The sequence below is a fragment of the Palaemon carinicauda genome, chromosome 11, assembly GCF_036898095.1.
Source record: "Palaemon carinicauda isolate YSFRI2023 chromosome 11, ASM3689809v2, whole genome shotgun sequence".
Classification (NCBI taxonomy): Eukaryota; Metazoa; Arthropoda; class Malacostraca; order Decapoda; family Palaemonidae; genus Palaemon; species Palaemon carinicauda.
The window spans coordinates 147,143,623-147,164,016 of NC_090735.1; the positions used below are offsets into that span (position 1 = coordinate 147,143,623).

At 33.1% G+C, this 20,394-nt stretch overlaps 3 protein-coding genes across 4 annotated transcripts in view; 1 reads left to right on the forward strand and 2 right to left on the reverse strand.

Annotated features, from left to right (window-relative positions):
* Window positions 1-616: 616 nt before the first annotated feature.
* Window positions 617-3,485, reverse strand: LOC137650293 (uncharacterized). Its single transcript, XM_068383622.1, has 3 exons — window positions 3,337-3,485; window positions 2,928-2,994; window positions 617-2,275 (listed from the first exon to the last, which is right to left on the reverse strand). The coding sequence occupies exons 1-3, from the start codon at window positions 3,337-3,339 to the stop codon at window positions 807-809; spliced, it is 1,539 nt and encodes a 512-aa protein (XP_068239723.1). The 5' UTR covers window positions 3,340-3,485; the 3' UTR covers window positions 617-806.
* Window positions 3,486-10,192: 6,707 nt separating this feature from the next.
* On the reverse strand, window positions 10,193-13,402 carry LOC137650296 (myosin-4-like). Its single transcript, XM_068383628.1, has 3 exons — window positions 13,249-13,402; window positions 12,826-12,892; window positions 10,193-12,163 (listed from the first exon to the last, which is right to left on the reverse strand). The coding sequence occupies exons 1-3, from the start codon at window positions 13,249-13,251 to the stop codon at window positions 10,695-10,697; spliced, it is 1,539 nt and encodes a 512-aa protein (XP_068239729.1). The 5' UTR covers window positions 13,252-13,402; the 3' UTR covers window positions 10,193-10,694.
* A 3,630-nt stretch (window positions 13,403-17,032) lies between these two features.
* LOC137650297 (uncharacterized) overlaps window positions 17,033-20,394 on the forward strand; it is a 16,004-nt gene continuing 12,642 nt past the window's right edge. Inside the window, exons 1-3 of one of the 2 annotated variants that reach the window (XM_068383630.1) lie at window positions 17,033-17,189; window positions 17,561-17,627; window positions 18,150-20,113. In XM_068383630.1, coding sequence (XP_068239731.1) covers window positions 17,187-17,189; window positions 17,561-17,627; window positions 18,150-19,618 — 1,539 coding nt within the window. In that variant the 5' untranslated portion in view covers window positions 17,033-17,186 and the 3' untranslated portion in view covers window positions 19,619-20,113. Of the gene's footprint in view, window positions 17,190-17,560; window positions 17,628-18,149; window positions 20,114-20,394 lie in introns of those variants that run through there. The other variant, XM_068383631.1, reaches the window with a different exon arrangement.

Genomic DNA, 20,394 nt, shown 5'->3' on the forward strand with positions numbered 1-20,394 from the left:
AGATATTATTAAGGAAGAGACCGTTATTCTCATGAACCTGCAGTTTATGAGTAATGACATTTTGTTGACAAGCTCAAAATTCATCCAATATTTATCTTATAGAATTACAAGATAATTTGTATTGGAAACTCAAAAACTTATAATTTTCTTAAAGGTAAAACCATTTCGAATTTGTCAATGTTTTTCGAATCGTTTATTAGAAACTCCTTTCAAGGCTTTTTTCATAATTCTAATTAAGAATAACTTTAGGAATACGAATCAAATATAGCTTACATAAAAATATATTTATTTCTAAAAAAATTTCAGACAATCTTAGCAAATATTACCCTTCCAACTTCTAAGCCAAAAAAAAAAAGAAAAAAAAGAAAAAAAATCGAAAGGAAATTGTATAGATCAGACTTCTATTTATAAATCTAATTTGCTAAGATTGAATATACAGTTTAGTATGTATATTTACCCAAAAATTTTCGTTGCATTCAGGTAGGTACAAAAAGCATAATTCACCTATCACAAAAAACATCAAAGAAACTTTTTCAATGTACAGTATAAATTCAACCACAATTATTGCATATTAGGATAATAGACTATTACTTCTTTGCATATCGGGTTTGAAAAGATACGGTGATACAAAAATACATAAAGTATGACGTGGAAGATATATTTCCATAGGAAACAGGCGATTTTGATATACAATTAACAAATTGTACTATTTTCATGTACTTAATAAAACCATAAACATAATTTTCCCTTTTTACCTAAACTTCACAAACAAAGAACGTCTAAACTAATTTTGATAAGTTTTACTGTTAATTACATTTACCAACTAAAACGATTTTACTGCTCGCACTTTCCCACTTGCATTTGATGTCGTCAATTTCGTTATAGATGAAATACTTCATATTTCTAATTTCCGCTTCGGTCTTGGCTTCCTTGGCTTGTGCAATGGCCTTTGCTAAGCTTTGTTCAATAGAGTCGAAGGTGTCTTTGATCTTGCCGACTCCACTGACAGCATTTGCGATGGATGGTAAGATAGCGTTGACCTCACCTTCCAGGCTGTGAAGATTTTTGTCGAGCTGACTGAAGTGTTGCAACTCCTGTTCGAGTTCTCGGTTTTTGGCTTCGAGGTTGTTGATCTGTTGCTGATGACGATTGATTTCCTGGTTGCGTGATGCAATATGATTGCGGAGATTCTGGATCTGACTATTACCATTAGCAATGAAATTTCTCTTTTCATTGGCCAGCTGTTCTTCTCTTCGCTTAGCGTCTTTGTAGAACTTATTTCCAATGGTCCATCCAACGACTGGGACAAATCGGAACCACCTTCCAAACCTCCTCTTCTTCTTCACTCTCCTCATGTTATGGTTGATGCGAGCTTCAATTGCCTGGATATCACGCTGAGCCTGAGCGATCTGAGCTTGCAGGGAAGCGATCTGGCTGTTTTCCTGATTGATTCTTGATCTTAAGTTGTTGATGTTTTGCCGGTTGCTGTTGATTTCATTGTTGTTGTTTTGTTTCTCTTGCTGCAGCTTGGTGATTCCGTTTTGGGCGTTGGTGCGATGTCTCTTGAAGGCACCAGCATCCCTGATGAGATTTTCTCTAAAGGTGGTGATCTTAGTATTGGCAGCGTTGGCTTTGCTTTCAATATCCACAGCTCCTGTCTTCACAAACTCGAGATATTTCACTAATTCAGCTAATTCACGTCTTCCCTGAGCAATGTTGTGTTCTCTCATTATGGTGTTGATTTCTTCTTCTTTGGATCTGATAGCATTTTCCAGATGTGTAATCACTGCTTGAACTTCTGTGGCCTTAATAGCCTCTCTAGCCTCTTTGATGTCTTTTTGCAAAGCAGCGACTCTTTCTTCCATGGCTGCTATGTCCTCGTGGTTTTCGAGAAGATTCTTAATGGTGGCCTGATTCTTAAGGAGTTCTTCTTTGAATTTAGGTTCAAAGCCCTGTGCAGCAACGACCACTTGCTTAAGAGAAGCAACAACGTTGTCCCCATTCCTCCAGGGGTGGCAGTGTCCTTGTGCTGTTGAAAGGTCGCCGTTGTACTGGCCAAGGATAGCTTTGAAACCATGGCGATCAGTGAAGGATGGCACGGCTACAGGGCCTCTCGACTTGATGTTGCTGATGTACTTGTCGACAGCTTCCACTTGGGAACAAGTTTCCTTGGAAGTTTTAGCCAGGTTGTCCACAAGTTCTTGTTTGCATGTGTGTCCCTCCGAACGCTTTGCACGTATTAAGAACGACTCTGTTGGAATGTGGCCCATGATGCCTGCGATAAAAAAGGAAGAATTATAATTTGATTTTAAATAGGGTGTTAGTATGTAATGATTTTTTATCTATAAAAAGAATAGAGATATATCATGTGTTAAAAGATATTGCTCAAAGAAACTAGAAAGTTTCTTTGTAAAATGTCTTTTTTTTAACTGAAAAAAATGCCAAATACTAAAAATCTATAACATAATTTTTTTGAGGGAAGTAAATACTCAAGTAATAATAATAATAAGAATTGAAGGGAAATTAACTTAGTTCACAATAAAAGTATGTTTTCTATTCACATCCTATTTTCTAAAATTTATAACTATCTTTGGATCAAAACAAATCCTGAGTAGAGTTATTGAATCATAAGATGTTAACATTAGAAATATTTTTGGTTATAGACCTTTAAAATCAGTCAAAGTTAGATAAGCAAAATAGATAAATCTTTAGGTTTGAGCGAGTTCACATCTTCAACGTGTAGAGAGAGAGAGAGAGAGAGAGAGAGAGAGAGAGAGAGAGAGAGAGAGAGAGAGAGAGAGAGAGAGAGAGAGAGAGAGAGAGAGAGAGAGAGAGAGAGAATTATACTTTTTGAGGAAGTGTAGAAATCACAAAAATATTTTTTTATGAAAGTAAAACTTTCATTTACAAGCAAATTCAATACTCACTGAAAGCAGATGTCATCTGTAGTAGGAGAAAAAGGGCAGCCCCAACCGCCTGCATTTTGATGCGCTTCTGTACGGAAAGAAAGAGACACATTAATCTGAGTAAGTTTTTTTTCTCTAAAACTACGTCTAGATTTAATTTCAAAATGGAGGGTTTAGATAATCTTTGGTAAGAACATTCCAATGCTCACTAAATATCAACACTTGATTATCAACTTAAAATATATCGTTTACGGTATTAACATCACTGCTTGAGATTAAAGTTATTCTAGATTATGAAAGGTTCTGATGGAGTCATTTCTATTTTTTCCCTTCTCACGAAATCAGCTTCATCCTCAGAATTAATTTGTTCACTTGAGACTTGTTTTTGTTAAGGGTTCGATGCTCTGCCACTAGATGGCACTCAACGTACCATTGCTGAGGATGAAAGCGAACCTCTACTGGTCTGTCAGTGCCTTGTCTTTTCCCTCTTTGCTCGTGTGGTTGTTGCTCGAGGGACTCGGTGAGACTGATGCCCAGTGCCTCCTCGGTCGTCCTTATATACCAACTGAGGGGAAAGACCCAAAGGAATGGGAGATACCCTACGCACGAGATTAACGATGCTCTCATTCAGGATGTTGATCCTGGGATTTTAGGTGGAGATTGTTTTTGCGTCGTTTAACTCGTTTTGTTGGAGGGGGCTTTTCTTTATGTATTTTGAGTATATTCTTAAGGCAATGGTAATGAATGAAAATAAAATAGACTGATGTTGGTCAGTCATAGCGAATGAGAATTGCTTGTTTCCATAATTGTAATTTTTCGTCATCTTAATGAATCTGGGATTGAAAATTGAGTGTAATATTCTAAATTACATAATATGAAACGCATCCATCACTAAAATGGTCCTCTATTTTGATTACATATAATCTATATAACAGAATGGACGTAAATAGTTATTCCAAATTATTCCAAATATGAATCTACCAGCATATTCGGGAGTAGTATCCTGAACTATTTCATTTCAATGATGACTATAACGAAACGCATATATGATCCCTAGATGATAGCAAGAACAATGATAATAATTATATGCATGACATATAATAAACAATGAAAATCTCGATAAGTGAGGCTGATTGTTTTAATAGTTGGAAATAAGCTAAGTACAGTAAATTCTGTAAAAAGATTTCGTTATACTTCAATGATTTTGTTAAGATTTTAGTTTGATTAATCCGGCTTCTTCATCTGATATGCATTATCCTTTCAAAATTTCATTTTAAAAAAGGAGAGCCTTTGAGATAAATGATTTGGTATTTGATCTAAGCAATGAAATATTGTCATTTAAAAGGGAATCTAACGATGGAATATAAATGGGCCTGTATTATTAGTAAATTATGTTTGCATGGTTGTCCTATATATATATATATATATATATTTATATATATATATATATATATATATTTATATATATATATATATATATATATATATATATATATATATACTGTATATATATACAGTATACATATATATCATATATATACAAATATATATATATATATATATATATATATGTATATATATATATATATATATACATATATATATATATCATATATATACAAATATATATATATATATATATATATATATACTGTATATATATGTATATATATTTTTATATGTATATATATATATATATATATATATATATATATATATATATATATAAATATATATATATATATATCATATATATACAAATATATATATGTATATATATATATTTATATATATTATATATATATGTATATATATATGAATATATATATATATATATATATATATATATATATATATATATTCATATATATATATAAGATATATATATATAATATATATATATATGTATATATATATATTATATATATATATATATATTATATATATATATGATATATATATATATATATATATATATATATATATATATATATATATACTGAGGGATAAGAGAAATAAAAAGAAAGACTCAATGTCTTTGAAGATACGAGAAAAAGATGGAAGGGGTGGAGCGAACAAATAGAATGTTTTGCAAATTCATTTCCTAAAGAATAGATTTTGATATCTATAGTAAATTAAAGAAGAAATGATGAGAGGTATAATTCCATGAGAGAATGTATAAAGTAAAAGATTTGAAAAGATGACACCTGGAGAACTACGAAAATATGGTATAAAAAGTATCATAAACGAAAAGATAAAACTGACCTAACTGGCTTTACACGAGTTTAACGACGTACTCATTCAGGGAACTCTGTTGACAACGGGATTTTAGGTCGTAATTGTTTTGTGCCGTTTTGTTGGAGCGGGAATTTCTTTATTTATTTTGATCATGTTCTTAAGGTAATGGTAACGAAAACAGACTAATATTTTACAGTAATTTTGGTTGAGAGTTAATTGTTTCCCTAATTGTCATGTTTTATTTTATTTCAATGAACCAGAGATTGAAAACTTAAAGTACTATTCTAAATTACACAATATGATATTGTGTTAATCACTATTAAATGGTCGTCTATTTTGAAGATAGAAAATAGACGTAGATAGTTTATGCAAACGAACGTACAAATTATTTCAAATACCAATATACCATGTGTGTAGTAACATAAACTATTTTGATGATGTTTATAACGAAAGTGATGCAAGATCCTTATATAATAATAATAATAATAATAATAATAATAATAATAATAATAATAATAATAATAATAATAATAATATAGGTGATATAAAACAAAATGAAATTTTCAACAAGTGAAGTTGATTGTTCTTATAATTCGCAATAAGCCAAGTACAGTAAATGCTGTAAAAATTCTTTTTCTCCAACTGGGGTCCTTTGACTGGCCAGACAGTACTACATAGGACCCTTCTCTGTGGTTACGGTTCTTTCCTTTTGCCTACACAGACACCGAATAGTGTGGCCTATTCTTTACAGATTCTCCTCTGTCCTCATACACCTGACAACACTCAGATTACCAAACTATTCTTCTTCTTTCAAGGGGTTAACTACTGCACTCTAATTTCAGTGGCTACTTTCCTCTTGGTAAGGGTAGAAGAGACTCTACAGCTATGGTAAGCAGCTCTTCTTGGAGAAGGACACTCCAAAATCAAACCATTGTTCTCTAGTCTTAAGGTAGTGCCATAGCGTCTGTACCATGGTATTCCACTGTCTTGGGTTAGAGTTCTCTTGCTTGAGGGTACACTCGGGCACACTGCTGTATCTAGTTTCTCTTCCTCTTGTTTTGTTATAATTTTTAAAGTTTATATAGGAAATATTCATTTTAATGTTGTTACTATTCTTAAATTATTTTATCTTTCTTTATTTCCTTTCCTTACTGGGCTATTTTCCCTGTTGGAGCCCCTGGGCTTATAGCATCCGGCTTTTCCAACTAGGGTTGTAGCTTAGCATTTGATAATAATAATAATAATAATAATGATAATTATAATAATAATAATAAAGGAAACTAATACCGGAACCTGTAGAAATTATTCCGCATGATGCAATCAGACACTGTGTCAATCACGGTAAAAGGAGATTATCTTTTATTGACCTCAAAAAAAAAAAAAAAAAAATGCAACAAAGATTTGGGAATCAGGTGTCCCCTTATACTTTGCTGAATATGAATAGTGCATAGATAATACCAATAAAAATGAAAATTTGATTATAAAATAATAAAATATTCATAAATAGAAATGAAAACAATAATGATATTGCAAAAATAACGTCATATTTCCAAAATGAGAGCGGTTAACATTATTGTTATGATTGCTGTGATTATTATAATTTATTATTATTCTGGATTATCACGATATACTTTTAATATCTTATAGATAAGTAAAACAACTGTGCAATGACAATTTCACTAGTTGAGATTAATTGTTTTTCTATTTCAGACTCAGGTCAGTGAAGTAAAGACTACTGAAATAAATCCCTTATCCTTCAATAGTGAAGTTCACATTCAATCTAATAACCCCATCTCGTCATCAGATCAGCATTAGGTCTAACATTGAATAAACTGTAAAAGAGCGTTGGTGATGTGTGGTCTAAAAAGGTGTTCGTTTCAAGTTCCTCAAAACATCTTCAATAAAAGGGTGAAGCCAATATTAGGATATGTATGATTAAGGCTGACTATAGTCAATTTTTTTAGTGAGGCAGATTTGCACCGACTCGCAAGGGTGCCCTTTTAGATCGGAAAAGTTTCCTGATCGCTGATTTGTTAGACAAGATAATTCTATCCAATCAGATAGCAGGAAACTTTTCCGAGCTAAAAGGGTACCGCTGCGAGTCAGTACAAAACCAGCTCATTAGAAAAAAATTGAGTATAGCTTTGTATGAAGCAGGTCTAAAACTAGATCGCACTATGCTTATATGACTGTTGTATACATCTATGGGGTAATTACAGTTGAAGTTGGACAAGTTCCAATTGTCTCTGCAAACTTTTGGGATAAGTAGATGGAAGTATGGGAGGAATGTGGAAATTTTGGCATTAGCTGACGACGCAGTTTCAGTTGGTGACAGTGGAAGGAAGCAGCAGAGACTGAGAAAAGATTGTGAAAAATTCCATATTTTACTCAAAGGAAAAGTTGATACTAGAAAAGAGGGAAAATTAGAAAATTGTAGCCGGGGTAGAGTGGGGTAGAATGGAGGAGATTTACTTGAATAGACATTGGTAATTCATTAAAAGAAACGATGGTAACGGGAGATAAGAAGTGTGTGATATAGATAACTTTATTTATGTATATATATATATATATCAAGGAATACTATTTTCCCACCAAAATATTTTTCCAACTATTTGATATATTATTAAATGACAAGTTTGCTCAGATTTAAAAAATACCCACAGTTACTAAACTGAAATGCTATGCGAATTTTCCTATCTTTGTTTTTAATTCTTTAGACAAAATATGCGAAAATCATCCAACGACATTTTCTAAGAATCCTCTCACAATTGGCTTGCCTTTTTCATTTCAAAGATCGATAGAATTCTTTTATACTATCTATTGTAATGTATAAATATTTTTGCCCAAAGTGAAACTCTGGGACTTGCACATGATCTAGCAAGGAATCGTTGAATGCTGGAATTGATTCCCATAGAGGTGTGAGCTTTCGAGAAGGTTGCAGAGTATCTATCCCAGAATAATCAAATATTCGTAATCATGCTAAAATAAGTCAACTAAATAGTGACTGCAAGGGTTCTAGCATTCTAAGTTAACTATCAAATTATTATATATATACGAGAGAGAGAGAGAGAGAGAGAGAGAGAGAGAGAGAGAGAGAGAGAGAGAGAGAGAGAGAGAGAGAGAGAGAGAGGGAGAAGAGATCGCTTGGAGTACACGTTCTCGATCCGACATTAGCGGGAATTAAAATCTGTCATTATCATTCAGTCTAAAATGGTATAAAGTTTACTGAGTTTTATGAGACAATCATTATTTGTGATGAAAAGAACTATATAAAAGAATGTGTCCATTTTCAGAATGGCAATGGAAAGTTTTTTCTTTACTAATGATAGAAATGAAGTAATACACTTATTTCTTGTTGTCATTACTATTATTATAACCATTATTACTATCTTCAATCAAAATTATCATTATAAATCATGATATCATTATATAGATTTCATGTTCATTGTTATCAAATGTACAGGCATTCAAAGGAAACAGACAAGGTCATGCTTTTCCTTAAGAGCGTAGCACTAGAACAAAAGACTCAAATGAAAAATCCAAATTGAAGAGAAGAAAATAATTCTTCAACATTAGTAAGTAAAATGAAATATTAGTCTGCCCTCAGTATGTATGTACTCTGCATTTAAGTGCTTTTCGTTTTGGCATTTAGCTGACGGTAAATATCTGCAATGGATATTAGTGAAGCTGGTTGCCATATGTGAAATAAAAAAACTGATGCTTCTCGCCATCCTTTATATGGCGCTATTTAGATGCATCCAGAATCCAGAATGGGGAAGAAGCTTCAATTATAAATCAGTTTTAGCAATCAAAAGATGAATGTAGCAGTCACTTCTGTGTTGATATTTGGAGCCACCCACTTTTACAAAATATGGCTTAATATTTTATTCATAAGTTTTTCATGTATATATATATATATATATATATATATATATATATATATATATATATATGTGTGTGTGTGTGTGTGTGTGTGTATGTATGAGTGTGTGTACTTAAGTGGGTGCTTATGTATGTTAGAGCGCACACATTGTCTGTGAGTAATTCATCATGCATATTTAATAAATGAGTCTTGAATGTTATCCTTTTTTATCTATCATTTTAGTTATTTATGGCTTTAAATTTCATATAATAACGAGAGATAAAGAAACGTTGAAGAAGTTTTTACATTCCGTACACAACATACGCACTCAAGCATATAGTTATCGAAGGCTTTTATTGAATTAGCTTCTTGAAGTAGAGCCAAGAGGAAATATTTCTTCTGAATCATCGTCAGGAAAAGATGATCAATCTCTTTTGCAATATAAAGATCTAACGGCGGCTCACATCCAGGTAGGAATGTATCCTCGTAATGACAGAAGAAAACAGGTGAAGCTTTTTGCAATAATACCAATAACACCTCAGATATCTAAGAAGCCTTATAAGCAATGTCTAAGTTTCTGGCAGTTGGAATAAATAATACTTTGAATTAAAGATTTTTAATGACTATCTAATATTCAGATTAATCATCCACGAAAGGCAAATCGTACATCAGGAGAACTAAGAAACATTGGCTAATCGGTGAAATATTATCTTCGCTGGGCTTTTCAGTCTCAAGTTGCTTCTTGCACCTGTTCCTGACCTGTTTCAGGTACTTAGTTAGACTGGCAATAACATATATAAGTTCTTTATTCTGTACCGCCTTATTTTACAAAAGAATGATTCTGTCACTAGCTAAGGCCAAAAATAGAAAACGAGATATTATTAAGGAAGAGACCTTCATTACTCTTATGAAACTTCAGTTTATGAGTATTGAAATTTGGTTGACTAGCTCAAAATTCATCCAATATTCAACTTATAAAAATACAAGATAATTTGTATTGGAAACTCAAAAACTTATCATTTTCTTAAAGGAAAAACCATTTTGAATTTGTCCATTTTTTTCGAATCGTTTATTAGAAACTCCTTTCAAAGCTTTTTTCATAATTCTAATTAAGAATAACTTTAGGAATACGAATCAAATATAGCTTACATAAAAATATATTTATTTCTAAAAAAATTTCAGACAATCTTAGTAAATATTACCCTTCCAAATTCTAAGCCAAGAAAAGAAAAAAAAAAAGAAAAAAAGAAAACAGAAAGGAAATTGTATACAGATCAGACTTCTATTTACAAATCAAATTTGTTGAGGATAAATATACAGTTATGTATATATATATACCCATAAAGTTTTCGTTGCATTCAGGAAGGTACAAAAAACATAATTCACCTATCACAAAAAACATCAAGAAAACTTTTTCAATGTTCAGTATAAATTCAACCCCAATTATTGCACATTATAATAATAGACTATTACTTCTTTGTATGTCGGGTTTGAAAATATACGGTGATACAAAAATACATAAAGTATGACTTGAAAGATATATTTCCATAGGATATAGGCGATTTTGAAATACAATTAACAAATTGTACTATTTTCATGTACTTAATAAAACCATAAACATAATTTTCCCTTTTTACCTAAACTTCACAAAGAAAGAACGTCTAAACTAATGTCGATAAGTTTTACTGTTAATTACATTTACCCACTAAAACGATTTTACTGCTCGCACTTTCCCACTTGCATTTGATGCTGTCAATTTCGTTATAGATGAAGTACTTCATATTTCTAATTTCCGCTTCGGTCTTGGCTTCTTTGGCTTGTGTAATGGCCTTTGCTAAGCTTTGTTCAATGGAGTCGAAGGTGTCTTTGATCTTGCCAACTCCACTGACAGCATTTGCAATGGATGGTAAGATGGCGTTGACTTCACCTTCCAGGCTGTGAAGATTTCCGTCAAGCTGACTGAAGTGTTGCAACTCCTGTTCGAGTTCTCGGTTTTTGGCTTCGAGGCTGTTGATCTGTTGCTGATGACGATTGATTTCCTGGTTGCGTGATGCAATGTGGTTACGGAGATTCTGGATCTGACTATTACCATTAGCAATGAAATTTCTTTTTTCATTGGCCAGCTGTTCTTCTCTTCGCTTAGCGTCTTTGTAGAACTTATTTCCAATGGTCCATCCGACGACTGGGACAAATCGGAACCACCTTCCAAACCTCCTCTTCTTCTTCACTCTCCTCATGTTATGGTTGATGCGAGCTTCAATTGCCTGGATGTCACGCTGAGCCTGAGTGATCTGGGATTGCAGGGAAGCGATCTGGCTGTTTTCCTGGTTGATTCTTGATCTTAAGTTGTTGATGTTTTGCCGGTTGCTGTTGATTTCATTGTTGTTCTTTTGTTTCTCTTGCTGCAGCTTGGTGATTCCGTTTTGGGCGTTGGTGCGATGTCTCTTGAAGGCACCAGCATCCCTGATGAGATTTTCTCTGAAGGTGGTGATCTTAGTATTGGCAGCATTAGCTTTGCTTTCAATATCCACAGCTCCTGTCTTCACAAACTCGAGATATTTCACTAATTCAGCCAATTCACGTCTTCCCTGAGCAATGTTGTGTTCTTTCATTGTGGTGTTGATTTCTTCTTCTTTGGATCTGATAGCATTTTCCAGATGTGTAATCACTACCTGAACTTCAGTGGCCTTAATAGCCTCTCTAGCCTCTTTGATGTCTTTTTGCAAAGCAGCGACTCTTTCTTCCATGGCTGCTATGTCCTCGTGGTTTTCGAGAAGATTCTTAATGGTGGCCTGATTCTTAAGGAGTTCTTCTTTGAATTTAGGTTCAAAGCCCTGTGCAGCAACGACCACTTGCTTAAGAGAAGCAACAACATTGTCTCCATTCCTCCAAGGGTGGCAGTGTCCTTGTGCTGTTGAAAGGTCGCCGTTGTACTGGCCAAGGATAGCTTTGAAACCATGGCGATCAGTAAAGGATGGCACGGCCACAGGGCCTCTCGACTTGATGTTGCTGATGTACTTGTCGACAGCTTCCACTTGGGAACAAGTTTCCTTGGCTGTTCTAGCCAGGTTGTCCACAAGCTCTTTTTTGCATGTGTGTCCTTCCGAACGCTTTGCGCGTATTAAGAAGGACTCTGTTGGAATGTGGCCCATGATGCCTGCGATAAAAAAGGAAGAATTATTATTTGATTGTAAATAGGGTGTTAGTATGTAATGATTTTTTATCTATAAAAAGAATAGAGATATATCATGTGTTAAAAGATATTTCTCAAGGAAATTAGAAAGTAATCTCTCTATTTTTAAAATGTCTGTATTTTAACTGCAAAAAATTCCAAATACTAAAAATCTATAACAGAAAAGTAAAATTTTTCTGAGGGAAGTAAATACTCAAGTAATGATAATAATAAGAATTGAAGGGAAATTAACTTAGATCACAATAAAAAGTATGTTTTCTATTCACATCCTATTTTCTAAGATTTACAACTATCTTTGGATCAAAACAAATCCTGAGTAGAGGTATTGAATCATAAGATGTTAACATTTGAAATATTTTTGGTTATAGACCCTTAAAATCAGTCAAAGTTAGATAAGCAAAAATAGATAAATTTTTAGGTTCAAGTGAGTTCACATCTTCAACGTATAAGAGAGAGAGAGAGAGAGAGAGAGAGAGAGAGAGAGAGAGAGAGAGAGAGAGAGAGAGAGAGAGAGAGAGAGAGAGAGAGAGAGAGAGAGAATTATACTTTTTGAGGAAGTGTAAAAATCACAAAAATATTTTTGTATGAAAGTAAAACTTTCATTTACAAGCAAATTCAATACTCACTGAAAGCAGATGTCATCTGTAGTAGGAGAAAAAGGGCAGCCCCAACCGCCTGCATTTTGATGCGCTTCTGTACGGAAAGAAAGAGACACATTAATATAAGAAAGTTTTTTTTTCTCTAAAACACCGTTTAAATTTAATTTCAAAATGAAGGGTTTAGATAATCTTTGGTAAGAACATTCCAATGCTCACTAAATATCAACACTTGATTATCAACTTAAGATTTTTTGTTGGAATATATCGTTTACGGTATTAACATCTCTGCTTGAGATTAAAGTTATTCTAGATTATGAAAGGTTCTGATGGAGTCATTTCTATTTTTTCCCTTCTTACGAAATCAGATTCATCTTCAGAATTAATTTGTTCACTTGAGGCTTGTTTTTGTTAAGTGTTCGATGCTCTGCCACTAGATGGCACTCAACGTACCATTGCTGAGGATGAAAGCGAACCTCTACTGGTCTGTCAGTGCCTTGTCTTTTCCCTCTTTGCTCGTGTGGTTGTTGCTTGAGGGACTCAGGGAGACTGATGCCCAGTGCCTCCTCGGTCGTCCTTATATACCAACTGAGGGGAAAGGCCCAAAGGAATGGGAGATACCCTACGCACGAGTTTAACGATGCTCTCATTCAGGATATCTGTTGATCCTGGGATTTTAGGTGGAGATTGTTTTTGCGTCGTTTAACTCGTTTTGTTGGAGCGCGTTTTTCTTTATGAATTTTGAGTATATTCTTAAGGCAATGGTAATGAATGAAAAGAAAATAGACTAATGTTGGTCAGCCATAGTGAATGAAAATTGCTTGTTTCTATAATTGTAATTTTTTGTCATCTTAATGAATCTGGGATTGAAAATTGAACGTAATATTCTAAATTACATAATATGAAATGCATCAATCACTAAAATGGTCCTTTATTTTGATTACATATAATCTATATAACATAATGGACGTAAATAGTTATTCCAAATTATTCCAAATATGAATCTACCAGCATATTCGGGAGTAGTATCCTAAACTATTTCATTTCAATGATGCCTATAACGAAACGGATATATGATCCCTAGATGATAACAAGATCAATGATAATAATTATATGCATGACATATAATAAACAATGAAAATCTCGATAAGTGAGGCTGATTGTTTTTATAATCGGAAATAAGCTAAGTACAGTAAATTCTGTAAAAAGATTCCGTTATACTTCAATGATTTTGTTAAAATTTTAGTTTGATTAATCCGGCTTCTTCATCTCATATGCGTTATCATTTCATAATTTCATCTTAAAAAAGGAGAGCCTTTGAGATAAATGATTCGGTATTTGATCCAAGCTATGAAATATCGTCAGTTAAAAGGGAATCTAACGCTGCAATATAATTGGGCCTATATTATTAGTAAATTATGTTTGCATGGTTGTCATATATATATATATATATATATATATATATATATATATATATATATATATATATATATATACATATATATATATATATATATATATATACTGTATATATATACATATATATATACATATATATATATATATATATATATATATATATATATACTGTATATATATACATATATATATATATATATATATATATATATATATGTATATATATATATATATACAAATATATATATATATATATATATATATATATATATATATGACATATAACATATATATATATATATATATATATATATATATATGTATATATATATACTGAAGGATAAGAAAAATAAGAAAAAGACCCAATGTCTTCGAAGATAAGAGAAAAACATGGAGGGGGTGGGGTGGACAAATAGAATGTTTTGTAAACTCATTTCCTAAAGAATAGATTTTGATATCCATAGTAAATCAAAGAAGAAATGATGAGGGGTATAATTCCAGGTTCAGGTTCAGGTTCTGGTTCAGGTTCTGGGGCGAGGCATAGCCTTTACAACGGCGCCTCTAACGCTTATCTTCTTGTACTGTTTTGTCTTTTCTTCCACATTATGTTCAATACTTCTTTTTTCTTTTCTATATTTGTTTCACTAAATAAAAATAATCCCACTATTTTCTTTGGGTCTTCCTCGTATGGTTGCTGTAGCTCAATTACTTCATTCCTTTCTTTTCTATATTCCTGGCAAAATAACAAAAAATGTATCAAATCTTCCTCCTCTTTTTCACAAAAATTACAGTTTACATTCCCTCCATTGTGTCTATTTATAATATTTAGTTTTAACGTATTAGTTCTTGCTCTAAAAAATATCACTGAAGCAAATGTATTGTCATAAATTAACTCTTCTTTAATTTCTTTCTTCCACGTTCTATATATTTCTAAGCTCACTTTACTTTCTATTTCTTCTTTCCACTTTTCAGTATCCCACTTTCTGGTTTCCGTTTTTATTTCTGCCTTGTTCATTCTTCTTATTTGTCTTATACCTAAACTTAATTCTTCCAAATACTTTACAGGTTGTTTCCACCATCTTCCTTCTTTTTCTTGAATATCCTGGATAATTATTTTCAGTATTTCCTTCTTTCCATTCAGGGTACGATTTAAGTACTGCAGCTTCCCATCCATCACCCTTGCTTTCATAGAAGATGCACCTATCTCCCCTCTTAGAGCAGTATTAGCTGTGCTTTTAGTGGCACCTAAAATCTTCCTATATACCCCATTCTCTATTCTTTGTAGTTTCTCTATTTCAGTTTCTGTTAGATTTATAACATTTGTTCCATACAAAATAGATGGTAAAGCAATACTTTTCCAGAACGTTTTTCCTATCATCACTTTATTGCAACTTTTCTCTATAACTGTATATGTTAGATTAGCTCATTTTTGTGCCTTTTCTATCATTACCCTTTTCTGAGTTTTAAATATATTCCTACTATTGTCTAGCTTTATTCCTAAGTATGTCAAACTTTCTACTACATTGATTCCCTCTATGTTATCTGGCTTTTCTTTCATATTGTAAATCATAATATTACTCTTCTCTTTATTAATTTCCAACCCACATTTTTTACTAGTTTCTACTAATATCTGAATGTTACGCTTAGCATTATGTATATCCTGTGCAATTATTAAGGCATCATCTGCAAAAAATAATGATTCTATCTTTATTAATTGATTTCTGAAACCGTTTCCTTCCTCTTCTATTTTCTTCATGACAATATACGTAATCAGTTTAAAAAGTGAAGTTGATCCTGTGCAACCTTGTTTAATTCCACTTGTAACCTCCATTTCTTGTTCTATACCTTCTCCTAAGTCAATGCCCGTAGTATCTCCTTGATAAATATTTGCAATTACACTTATGATTTTGGTGTTAATTTTATATTCTTTTAAAACTTCTATCAATACCTCCCTTTTTACAGAGTCAAATGCTTTGCTAAAATCTATCGCAGTTACTATTAGAGGTTTCTTGTTACTATAGCTCTCTTCCACACAATACTGTAATATAAAGGAGAGAATGTATAAAGTAAAAAATTTGAAAAGACAACAGATGGAGAACTACGAAAATATGATATAAAAAGTATCATGAACAAAAAGATAAAACTGACCTTACTGCCCTTGTTTTACAATAGGACGATACGATAAGGAATCTTGTACAGTTCAGAAGTGTTGCTCACTGAGACATATGAGAATACTTCTCCTATTAGTGCTCGAGAAACAAGAACCCTGTTAAAAACGGATACTGTATTGAAGTCGGAATGATTATAGCTTCTCCTTGGAATAATTGAAAAGTGTTTTGCTAACGGTTGAAATTAAAAAAAAAAAAAAATCGTGAATACCCGAACCGATATATAGACTTATTTACTGTATCTCATCTCTGTTTCGCTGCTTAATATATCACCATCAAAAGGAAATATATTTAGAAAAATATCTTTCTGAGTACATGGTCTCATAGTAACATCCAAGAGAATAATTATCTGATACTATCATTGGGCTATCAAGGAGATATCGAGTTTATCATGGATTATGATAAATTGACCAGTTATGGTCAGGATAATGAAGGAAAACATACCAGCCTCCACCCAAGTGATATAAAGAGAAGTGTTTTGATAATGTCCGGATTGAAGGACTACAAATTCGCTAAACTCTGACAAACTTTCTAATATTACTGTTGTGTTGTCGGTACAAATATACGTTGCAAGTTTTGTTATGGCAATCATATTAGTATTAAGGAGTCTATTGAAATAGATTTCTTTTATTGTAATGCAATGTTGGGTATCTCCCACTCCTTTGGGCCTTTCCTCTTAGTTGGTATATGAGGATGACCGAGAAGGCACTGGGCATCAGTTTCCCTCGAGCAGCAGCAAGACGAGCGAAGAGGGAGAAGGAAAGGCATTGACAGACCAGTAGAGGCTCGCTTTCATCCTTAGCAATGGTACGTAGACTTGCCATCTAGTGGCGGAGCATCCAACTATTAACAAAAACAAGTATCAAGTGACAGAATTAATTCTGGAGATGAAGCTGATTTGGTTAAAAGTAAAAAAATAGAAATAACTTATATAATCTGAATAATTATCTCTCAAGCAGAGATATTAATACCGTAATAGATTTATGCAAACAATAATTTTTATAATGATAATCATTTTGGTTGAAAAACAAGTGTTAATACCTAGAGAGCATTGGGCTCTTCTTACTAAAGTTCATCCAAAACTCTCCATTGATTTTTTAGCTTTTGAAATGAAATCGATCTAAAATTTGAGAAAAAAATAATTACTAAGATTAATGTGTCTCTTTCTTTCCGTACAGAAGCGCATCAAAATGCAGGCGGTTGGGGCTGCCCTTTTTCTCCTGTTGCAAATGACATCTGCTTTCAGTGAGTTTTACATTTGGTTGCTATTAAATGTTTTACTTTTCTATAAAACTATTTCAGTGATTTTAACACTTTCTCTAAAATTATAATTATCTCTCTCTCTCTCTCTCTCTCTCTCTCTCTCTCTCTCTCTCTCTCTCTCTCTCTCTCTCTCTCTCTCTCTCTGTCTTTTACATGTTGAACGTGTGAACTTACTCGAACCTGAAAGTTTATCTCTTTCTCTTCTCTGACTTTCACTGCTTTTAAAGATCCATAACAAAATATTTCAAACATCGTCAGCTCATAAATCATTCACTTAGTTTTTGCTTTGATCCAGATATAGTTGTATATGTTTTAGAATAGGATGTAAATAGAAAATAAAAAATAAAATTCTTATTTGTATTACTTGAGACAAATTACTTTCTAGTTTTCCTCTAACATTAATTATTTTAATACAAATGATGTATCATATGTATGTAAAACACCATTACATTAAAAATATTTTCCCTAATACCCTATTTACAATCAAATAAACATTCATTACAGGCATCGTGGGCCACATTCCAGCAGAGTCCTTTTCAATACGCGCAAAGCGATCAGAGGGACACACATGCAAAAAAGAACTTGTGGACAACCTGGCTAAAACTGCCAAGGAAACTTGTTCCGAAGTGGAAGCTGTCGACAAGTACATCAGCAACATCAAGTCGAGAGGCCCTGTGGCCGTGCCATCCTTCACTGATCGCCATGGCTTCAAGGCTATCCTTGGCCAGTACAACGGCGACCTTTCAACAGCACAAGGACACTGCCACCCCTGGAGGAATGGGGACAACGTTGTTGCTTCTCTTAAGCAAGTGGTCGTTGCTGCACAGGGCTTTGAACCTAAATTCAAACAAGAACTCCTTAAGAATCAGGCCACCATTAAGAATCTTCTCGAAAACCACGAGGACATAGCAGCCATGGAAGAAAGAGTGGATGCTTTGCAAAAAGACATCAAAGAGGCTAAAGAGGCTATTAAGGCCACTGAAGTTCAGGCAGTGATTACACATCTGGAAAATGCTATCAGATCCAAAGAAGAAGAAATCAACACCACAATGAAAGAACACAACATTGCTCAGGGAAGACGTGAATTAGCTGAATTAGTGAAATATCTAGAGTTTGTGAAGACAGGAGCTGTGGATATTGAAAGCAAAGCCAACACTGCCAATACTAAGATCACCACCTTCAGAGAAAATCTCATCAGGGATGCTGGTGCCTTCAAGAGACATCGCACCAACGCTCAAAACGGAATCACCAAGCTGCAGCAAGAGAAACAAAAGAACAACAATGAAATCAACAGCAACCGGCAAAACATCAACAACTTAAAATCAAGAATCAATCAGGAAAACAGCCAGATCGCTTCCCTGCAAGCTCAGATCGCACAGGCTCAGCGTGATATCCAGGCAATTGAAGCTCGCATCAACCATAACATGAGGAGAGTGAAGAAGAAGAGGAGGTTCGGAAGGTGGTTCCGATTTGTCCCAGTCGTCGGATGGACCATTGGAAATAAGTTCTACAAAGACGCTAAGCGAAGAGAAGAACAGCTGGCCAACGAAAAGAGAAATTTCATTGCTAATGGTAATAGTCAGATCCAGAATCTCCGCAATCATATTGCATCACGCAACCAGGAAATCAATCGTCATCAGCAACAGATCAACAGCCTCGAAGCCAAAAACCGAGAACTCGAACAGGAGTTGCAACACTTCAGTCAGCTCGACGGAAATCTTCACAGCCTGGAAGGTGAGGTCAACGCCATCTTACCATCCATTGCAAATGCTGTCAGTGGAGTCGGCAAGATCAAAGACACCTTCGACTCTATTGAACAAAGCTTAGCAAAGGCCATTGCACAAGCCAAGGAAGCCAAGACCGAAGCGGAAATTAGAAATATGAAGTATTTCATCTATAACGAAATTGACGACATCAAATGCAAGTGGGAAAGTGCGAGCAGTAAAATCATTTTAGTTGGTAAATGTAATTAACAGTACAATTTATCAAAATTGATTAACCACTTTCTTTCTTTGTAAAGTTTGAGTAAAAAACAAGTGAAATTATGATCATGATTTTATTAGGTACAATATTTAAAAGTATTGAAATTAGATTATTGTATTTGAAAATCATTTCCAATGGAAATACATTTCCTTCTATTACTTCATGAGCAGATAACAGTCCCTTTTAAAAAGAAGTGATAGTCTATTATCAGTGCAATAATTGGTGTTCAATTTATACTAAACATAGGATGATTTACTCTGAGGTTTTTGTGCTAATTACGTTTGTTAGTACCTTCCTGGGTGTAACGAAACCTCCATGAATAAAAAAAAATTGCTCTAAACAGTATTATATCTATTTTTATCACATTTGATTTATAAATCGAAGTCTGGTCTTTTCAAAGCGGCATTTTATGATCATAATTCAGAATGGTAATACTTGTTAAGATTGTTTGAAAAATATCAGTAATAAATATATTTTCATTTAAACCATTTTTTATTTGTATTCCTCGGGTTATCATTTTTTTTGGAATTACTAAAAAGCTTTCGAAGTAATTTATGATGAAAAATTGGACCAAAAAAAAAAAAAAATATTTGAGTTCCTGATACAAAACGTCTTGCTATTTTAAAAGTTAAATATTGAATTAATTTTGAGTAAAACGGCAAAATATCATTACTCATAAACCTAATATTAATAATAGTAATGGAAGTATCTTCTTGAACGATTTTATCTTATTTCTTCATTTTTTGGTTTATACCAGTACTCTAAT

Excerpts from the sequence above, each read along its gene's own strand:
- LOC137650293 (XM_068383622.1), bottom strand. Across the intron at positions 2,276-2,927 it reads ACAGATGACATCTGCTTTCA|GCATCATGGGCCACATTCCA; the intron begins GTGAGTATTGAA and ends TTTTTATCGCAG.
- LOC137650296 (XM_068383628.1), bottom strand. Across the intron at positions 12,164-12,825 it reads ACAGATGACATCTGCTTTCA|GCATCATGGGCCACATTCCA; the intron begins GTGAGTATTGAA and ends TTTTTATCGCAG.